Source organism: Microtus ochrogaster, unplaced genomic scaffold, assembly GCF_000317375.1.
Source record: "Microtus ochrogaster isolate Prairie Vole_2 unplaced genomic scaffold, MicOch1.0 UNK110, whole genome shotgun sequence".
Lineage (NCBI taxonomy): Eukaryota > Metazoa > Chordata > Mammalia > Rodentia > Cricetidae > Microtus > Microtus ochrogaster.
In genome coordinates this window covers 650609-659274 of record NW_004949208.1, presented here as the reverse complement: position 1 = coordinate 659274, position 8666 = coordinate 650609, and the positions used below count along the sequence as shown (strand labels likewise).

At 47.3% G+C, this 8666-nt stretch overlaps 1 protein-coding gene across 2 annotated transcripts in view; it reads left to right on the top strand.

The window, feature by feature from the left end:
• Mast2 (microtubule associated serine/threonine kinase 2) overlaps positions 1-8666 on the top strand; it is a 62282-nt gene that overhangs the window by 50789 nt on the left and 2827 nt on the right. Inside the window, exons 13-25 of one of the 2 annotated variants that reach the window (XM_013355289.2) lie at positions 437-522; positions 938-1146; positions 2014-2152; positions 3490-3622; positions 4294-4459; positions 4931-5032; positions 5264-5386; positions 5545-5654; positions 5999-6153; positions 6373-6632; positions 6742-6936; positions 7868-8094; positions 8270-8392. In XM_013355289.2, coding sequence (XP_013210743.1) covers positions 437-522; positions 938-1146; positions 2014-2152; positions 3490-3622; positions 4294-4459; positions 4931-5032; positions 5264-5386; positions 5545-5654; positions 5999-6153; positions 6373-6632; positions 6742-6936; positions 7868-8094; positions 8270-8392 — 2028 coding nt within the window. Of the gene's footprint in view, positions 1-436; positions 523-937; positions 1147-2013; positions 2153-3489; positions 3623-4293; positions 4460-4930; positions 5033-5263; positions 5387-5544; positions 5655-5998; positions 6154-6372; positions 6648-6741; positions 6937-7867; positions 8095-8269; positions 8393-8666 lie in introns of both variants that reach the window. The other variant, XM_005371496.3, reaches the window with a different exon arrangement.

Below are 8666 nucleotides of genomic sequence, written 5' to 3'. Positions count from 1 at the left end.
AAAAAAAAAAAAAAAAAAAAAAAAAAAAAAAGAATATCTGGGAACTGGAGCGATAGCAGTTAAGAGCACTTACTGCTCTTCCAGAGGACCCGGGTTCAATTCCCAGCACACGTACATTGGTGACTCAACAACCAACTATAATTAGTTCTAGGAGATCAGTACCCTCCTCTGACCTCCACAGATACAGTCAAACATACATACATGTGGACAAATACTCATACACATAAACAATAATAAATTTAAAATGTAAGTCTTTAATAATAAAAGGAACAGCTAACGGGATGGGTCGTTGGTGCTTCCAACAGTGAGAAGTCAAAGGTTTCTGGGAAAGAATGGGCAGGAACTGCGTGGGTGCCCAGCTGAGACTGGGTACATGGCTTCCCCAAGCATATATGCTCTGAAGAGCACACCGATCTCCTTTTCCTTTGTCTTCCAGGGTCGTGGGGCATCTCTGCCAAGCAAAAAGACCCCCTCTGAAGAGGACTTTGAAACCATTAAGCTCATCAGCAATGGCGCCTATGGGTAAAGGCATGGGTTAGATTGTGACCAGGACTAAATCAGCCCTTGGTCTCTTCCTTCTGAAAGTGTATGATTCCCAATCCCCTGGGGAAAAGATGCCCCAAGGTGGACCCATTCCCTCCTTGAATTCTGGAATGTCAAGAGTTCAGTTTCCTCTGGCATCTGAACATTGGCTCTTTCCCCGGGCCACCTGTCTTGGTAGCACTCCTCTGAGTTCTGGAAACATTGAACTGGGTCCTCAGGACCTGCTCTGCCAGGAAATTGAAGAGTTAATTGGGCCAGAAGCCCAGACTCTTCTTAGGAGTAAGCATATCCTCTAGATTTTTGTTGTTTTGTGCACTTAGGTGGGATGAAGAGGCAGTTTGGGGTTATGGAATGTACAGTTGAGGTGCTGGGCTGGGCTGGCTGTCTTCCTCAGGGCTGTCTTTCTGGTGCGGCACAAGTCCACTCGACAACGCTTTGCTATGAAGAAGATTAATAAGCAGAACCTGATCCTACGGAACCAGATCCAACAAGCATTTGTGGAGCGCGACATACTGACGTTCGCTGAAAACCCCTTTGTGGTCAGCATGTTCTGCTCCTTTGAGACCAAGCGTCACTTATGCATGGTGATGGAATATGTTGAAGGTACTGTGGGAGCGTGGCCTGTGTGGAAGTCAGAGTGTAGTTTGAGCCTTTGGCCTAAATAAGAACCAGCTTCTTTGTCCAGTAGTGAAGCTTTAGGCTCCAGCTTTCAAGACCTCTTTGAGTTTCTGCTTAGGAACTCTTAAGACCACTGGCCACAGTGAGCACATAGCTCCACAGTTAGAAAGGTGGATAGATGTAGTAACCCAGCAACTAGAGAGTCTACTTCCCAAATTCTATGTAGACAGGGATAGAGGCTTTAGATAGCAGCCACAGAAGCCCAAAATAGGGCTCTGCAAAGATTGCCCCTGCTGATAACTTGTGAAGGGGCCATCCTAACTAATATAGTTATATAGTCTAGGAATAGACTAGAAGAACAACATAGGCAGAGCTTGGAGAGGGGCAGGCAGTAGCTTTGCAGTGGCCCTTTCTCTGACCCTCACTCTGTACAGCTACAAACATATCTTCCCTAAGGCTTAAAGCTGAACTTGAACAAAGCCATGCTTTTACTTCAGTGGGTGTTTGTTGGAGGTTTAAATGTTACTTTAATCAGAAACAAACATACACATATACAGCATGATACATTTGGTGAGTACAGTATTCGCATCCTACAAAACTTAGTGTTATGCCTGCAAGTCTTTATGAAGGTATGAAGGCTTGGATTCTTTCCTTCTGTCACCTAAATCCATTTTCTGCTTTCTAGTACCTGTCTCCTGCCCATACTAGTAGCAGAAGGGCTGGAGTCACAAACTCCAGCAATAGACTATTCTGTGAGGCTGTCCCCTTAGGGACTGCAAAGTCTGAGAACTGGCTGGAACAGGGTACTGAAACATGATAGCTTTTCCTCATGATAGCTTGGGCTTTTTACAGGGGGTGACTGTGCCACTCTGCTGAAGAACATTGGGGCCCTGCCTGTGGACATGGTGCGTCTGTACTTTGCAGAAACTGTGCTGGCTTTGGAATACTTACACAACTATGGCATTGTGCACCGGGACCTCAAGCCTGACAAGTATGCCCACTGTCTATTTTTGTTGATCGGGGTTCTTCTCTTAAGTCTCTTGATAAGTAGTACAAACATAATGTGTTTAGATCATCTTAAAATGGCTACTAGGAAACAGAAGAAACCAAGCAAAACAAAGGAATTAGCACATCTAATAATGACTATAGAAAATAGCATTGGACCAGGTAGAGGTAGCACACACCTTTAATCCCAGCACTTGGGAGGCAGAGGCAGGCAGATCTCTGTGAGTTCGAAGCGAGTTCCAGGATAGCCAGGATTATACATAGAAACCCTGTCTTTATAAAAGAAGAAAGAAAATAGCTTTCATATTATGCAGACTCATGTTCAGATGGCCACTCATACTTGTTAACTGAGTCAGTGTTTTAATTAAAAGTTTTAAGTCTCAAATTCCTTCCTTCTTAAATGGAAAATAGCACATTTTCTGTGCTGCGTATTCTAGAAACAGCCTGCCTTCCCCAATCCTCCCCCTGCTTTACCTTCATTGATCCTGTGAATTAAACCCAAGGTCTCATGCATGATAGTGAGATCTCCACCACTGTACAGCATCCCCAGTTCCAGAACAGTTTGGAGACACTTATCACAGAACTTAGTAACTTACAGAACATGTTTCTTACTCAGATGATGAACCAGGTAGGAAACCTGACTTTGTTTCAGATAGTTTGAGTTTGTGGCCTGGGCAGCTAACATGGAGCCCATGAAAGAAGTCAGGACCAAGCAGGGCAGTGGTGGTGCATGCCTTTAGTCCTAGGACTTGGGAGGAAGAGACAAGAGGATTTCTGTGAGATCAAGGCCAGCCTGGTCTACAGAGCTAGTTCCAGGACAGTCAAGGCATCCCCATCTCAATGAATGAATCAATGAGTGAAGTTGGGACCAGGGATAGTAACTTGGGAATGCTAGAATTAGGGGTGGCAGGGTGAAGCCCTTAGCATCAAGAAGAATGGCTCCAGCAAAGTATGTAAAGCAGTCTCTGGTTTCTAGTTTCTGCCTCCCAAGTCAAGGGCATGGAAAAAGGTTTTACCAGTTTTCCTTCTCCCTGAGATGGATGGATCTTGAAAGTCTCTCAGCTTATGGAAGGATAGTTAAGGATTATAGTCATCTTTAGGATGACTGACCTCAGCCCTGGAGGCAGTCTCTTCTGCCAATACCTGTTCAGGTATAGAATGCAAGTGGAAGAACAAAGAAATGGTACTCACAAACCACAGCTGCTGCTTACTTCACAGCTGCCTAGCTCCCCATTTGTGTTTCTTGGTACCATGCAGAGGCTAAATCAGTACTAAGGAACAGCTGGGAAATAACTCCATGATTTTATTTCTGTGGTCTCACAGCCTTCTGATTACATCAATGGGGCACATCAAACTTACTGACTTTGGACTTTCTAAAATTGGCCTCATGAGTTTGACAACCAACTTGTATGAGGGCCACATTGAAAAGGATGCCCGGGAGTTCCTGGACAAGCAGGTAGGAAGCATGGGGAAATCCTTGGGAGTTGAAATTCAGGCCTCAGAATAAGACCTTGTAGCTATTTGCTTATAATCGATGCCTAAGTATTAACATGGGAACTCTACGTTTTTGCCTTTAGTTTCAGGGAAGCACTGAATAGGTAGCATATTTGGAAAACAGGATGAACCTTGAGAAAATGGATATAAAATTTTCCCTGGAATTTGGATGAGATAGCTGTCTTAACTGTCGATACATCTTCTTGTGAGATCAGCCTGAGGCACAGCTCTGCTGGGTGTGTCAGGAACACACTTCCACTGGGTGCTGTGCCATTTTCTCTAGAGCAACCCATGGCCGTTTTGTGACTTGATATTTCAGGTTGTGGTGGCACAGGTAAACTGGTAGGTTCTGGGGTAGGAACCAACTCTAATTCCTGGCCCAAAGGAGAATTAGAGTTTAGCGTGGCGGTTTTAGGCTAGAATTAGATATTTTGGTTAATTAGGAAATAGAGAAACCCTCCTGACTAAGAGCTTTAACTCTGGTTCCCTGGGATTGCTGTTGGTCCTAATTATAGTTAAGGTAAGCTGCCTCTTCATTCCGAGGTTTCTCTGCTCCAGCAGTAGGAACACCCCTCTGCTGTCATGCCAGCAAGCTGCCTCAGGATCCTGAGCCAGCCTGCCTTCTCTGCTCAGGTATGCGGGACCCCGGAATACATAGCACCTGAGGTGATCCTGCGTCAGGGCTATGGGAAGCCAGTGGACTGGTGGGCCATGGGCATAATCCTGTATGAGTTCCTGGTGGGTTGCGTCCCTTTCTTTGGAGACACTCCGGAGGAGCTCTTTGGGCAAGTGATCAGTGGTAGGTACTGTCCCAGATCAGTGTGGAGTCAGGCTGTGTGCATACAGCTGGGAGACTCTTGTGCTCTTTTTTCTGAATGTGTGCCTAGTAGGCATGTGTCTGCTTGTACACACATGCTGTTTCCTCCTGGGGCTTCCTGTGTTCGTGTCGTTCTTGTGAAATGGTGTTCTGTGGTGTCTGTGAGTGTGAGTTCTGTGTCTAGAGTAAAATGGCAGGTGAGCTGGAGCTTCAGGAGTGGGAAGTCACTGTTTGCAATGCCCACACTGAATCAAGGAGCAAGCTATATTCTGGGGACTGTTGAGACTCCCTTAAGAGGGGGGGTACCTGTAGGCCTTTAGGAACTGGGGTCCCAGGCAAGGTTTGGAGGAGCTCTAAACCTGATTTTTTTTCCTTCCTTATACTTTTCTTTTTCTGCATCTCCCCGCACTATACCCACAAATTTTTCTTTCTCTCTTACCCATGATCCTTCAGATGAGATTGTGTGGCCAGAAGGTGATGATGCACTACCCCCAGATGCCCAAGACCTCACTTCCAAACTGCTTCACCAGAACCCACTAGAAAGACTGGGCACAAGTAAGTTGGGCTTTTCTCTCGTTTCTCAACTCTTGGGAAGGGGCCAGGGAGGCTGGGTCTGTGTGCCCTAAGGTTCAGTGGAAAGTCTCTCTTCTTGATTCTGAGACTGCCCTATTCCTCTAGGCAGAGAAGGAAGAGTCCTTGAACTGAGACTTCCCAAGCTTACTTTCTCACAGTGACTTAGTGACCTACACTTTATGCAGCTAATCTCGTCCTGTCCTCTCTCTGCAGGTAGTGCCTGTGAAGTGAAGCAGCACCCATTCTTCATGGGTCTGGACTGGACAGGACTTCTTCGCCAAAAGGCTGAATTTATACCTCAGCTGGAGTCAGAGGATGACACCAGCTATTTTGACAGTAAGACTACTGGTGGGGTGAAGTGAAACATGAACCATATTTGTTCGGAAATGCCCATGCATCCCTTGGTCAGGAGCAACTGCTCAGGGCCCTACTGGTGCCACCAGGATGGGACCAACAAGGGTGCACAAGTTAATTAAACTGTGTATTTGGTCTAGCCCGTTCAGAACGATACCACCATGTAGACTCTGAGGATGAAGAGGAAGTGAGTGAGGATGGCTGCCTTGAGATCCGCCAGTTTTCTTCCTGCTCTCCAAGGTTCAGCAAGGTGTGACTTAAGGAAGTCCAGGCTGGTAATGGATTGGGAGAAGAGATCCTGTTGAGGGACATACTTAGGGAAGGCTCAAGGAATTTTGATAGGACCACTTCCATAAAAAGAGATCAGAGGGCTAGGGTTACATACTGCAGGATCTTCTAGGATCATCCTAGTCCCTGCCAGAGTCAGGTCAGCAGAACAGCTTCTGCAAATGAGCAACATGGATGGAGGAGGGCATAAGTGTGTGTGTGTGGGGGGGGTCCCCTTAAATCTCTGGCTGTCGGATCCCAAGGAGACCCTTTGTTCCTTGGAAATATAGTTGTCGGAGCCATTCCACGTGTCTCCTGTGCCCACAGGTTTACAGTAGCATGGAACGGCTTTCCCTGCTTGAGGAACGCCGGACACCACCCCCAACCAAGCGCAGCCTGAGTGAGGAGAAGGAAGATCGCTCAGATGGCTTGGCAGGGCTGAAGGGCAGAGACCGCAGCTGGGTGATTGGTTCCCCCGAGATGTAAGCACCCAGGGCTCACCAGGGTGGGTTCATCCCTTGGTTGTTGCATCAGATGCTAGAGGGAGTGGGTGTTGGTAGTTAAATGACATTTGCCAGGAAAGTCTGGAAAAATGTATGAAAAGGTCTGTGACTATAATTTTGCCCCTAAGGTAGTCTCAGCAGAGGCAGGAGAGGGAGACACCCTGGGCCACTTTACCCTATAGTACCTCTGTTTTGCAGATTACGGAAGCGGTTGTCTGTGTCTGAGTCATCCCACACAGAGAGTGATTCAAGTCCTCCAATGACAGTGCGACACCGGTGTTCAGGCCTCCCTGATGTGCCTCGTTGCCCTGAGGAGACCAGTAGCACCCCTCGGAGGCAACAACAGGAGGGTATATGGGTCCTCCTACCCCCATCTGGAGAGGGGTCATCTGGGGCTGTCACTGAACGACCATTGGAGAGGCAGCTGAAGCTGGATGAGGAGCTTCCTGGCCAAAGCAGTGAGTCTTGTCCAGGTGTGGCCCAGAGGATGGTGAAACACATAGGCTGGAGTATACTATAGGGAGGCTTAGCCACATTACAGGTCTCATTATTCACTTGGGTCCACAGCCACAGAGGCACGAGGCCATGGAACCCCACAGCTGGCTGAGGAAGCTGCAGCCAAAGCCATCAGTGACCTAGCTGTGCGCAGGGCTCGTCACCGGCTGCTCTCTGGGGACTCTATAGAGAAACGCACCACTCGCCCTGTCAACAAAGTAATCAAGTCTGCTTCAGCTACAGCCCTTTCCCTCCTCATTCCTTCAGGTAAGGCCAATAGGAAACTAAGATCAAACTCACAGGAAGGACACTGAAGCTGTGGGTCTGCAGGAGTCTGTGCGCAGGTATATGTGTGTAAGCAGGTGTTTGGGAGACTACCCCTTACCATGCAAGTAGAGGTCTCTAAAGATTTGTGCTGATGGCTGTAATGTACATGCAAAAGCTAATATTTAAATCATCAATGTTAAAGGCTCTTGACCTTGAATACCTTGTCTGACATCTTTAAGCCCTAAGTTGATGTTTTTTGTTTGGTTAGTTGGTTGGTTGGGTGGTTTTGGTGTTGGGTTTTGTTTGTTTGGGTTTTTTGAGACAGGGTTTCTCTGTGGCTTTGGAGCCTGTCCTGGAACTTGCTCTGTAGACCAGGCTGGCCTTAAACTAAGAGATCTGCCTGCCTCTGCCTCCTGAATGCTAAGATTAAAGGCCTGCACCACTACTGCCCGGCAGGTTTTCATTTTTAAAATGTGGATATATGGGGCTGGAGAGATGTTTCAGTGGACTCAGGTTAAATTCCCAGTACCCACATAGTAGCTCACAATTGTCTAACTCCAGTTCCAGGGGATCTAACACCCTTACACAGACATACATGTGGGCAAGCATCAATTCACATAAACAAAAATAAATCATTTTTTAAAATGTTTCATGGATATAAATAATGAGCTCACAGGATAGCTGTGATGTTTACATGCTTATGTCGTGCTTACATAGTCCATAATGTACACATAGGTGCTAGCTACATCGTTAACCTGTACCCAAAAAGTTCTGGGCTATTTAGGGGTGCTTTGTGAACTCTAGTCCTGCAGGGAAGGTGAACTTTAGGTCTGTCCATGACTAGGAGTGGGCTGGGATCAACAGCCTGGATCAGGCTGGGATCATGGCCAGGTCAAGATCTCTGATCACTAAGTCTTAATTTCTCCTCCAGAACATCACACCTGCTCTCCATTGGCCAGCCCCATGTCCCCGCATTCCCAGTCATCTAATCCATCTTCCAGGGACTCTTCTCCAAGCAGGGACTTCTTGCCAGCTCTTGGCAGCTTGAGGCCTCCCATCGTCATCCACCGAGCTGGCAAGAAGTATGGCTTCACCCTGAGGGCCATTCGTGTCTACATGGGTGACTCAGATGTCTACACTGTACACCACATGGTGTGGGTATGTCTGGCCAGGCCGAGCGTTGTCCTCTAACGTTGTTGCTCCCGCCTCCCCTTACTGGAACCTACCTGCCCTCCCAAGAGAAACATTACTCACAGAAACCAAAGGGTGTTGGTCAAGGGGTCACAGCAGCAGAACCAGGTCCAAACTAAAGACTCTTCTCTTCCTGAGACAGCATGTGGAAGATGGCGGTCCAGCCAGCGAGGCAGGACTTCGTCAGGGTGATCTCATCACCCATGTCAATGGTGAGCCTGTGCATGGGCTGGTCCATACGGAAGTAGTGGAGCTGATCCTGAAGGTTAGTGCGGGAAATGTCATCTGTGTGAGGTATGAATGCCCTAGACCTGTGAGCCTGAACTAGCCGTAAGGGGGAGTGGGCATGGCAGGTACACATACATGTTGCATTAAGGACAGATGTAGGGACATGCAGAATTTGTGCAGAAGATTTTCTCCATATGGTAATTAGCTTTTGCTGGCCAAGACCCAGTGACTCTTCTAAACTGCAGGTGAGACTGATGAACAGGACACTCTGAGGTGCCACTTGGAACCACTTTTTTTTTTTTTTTTTTTTT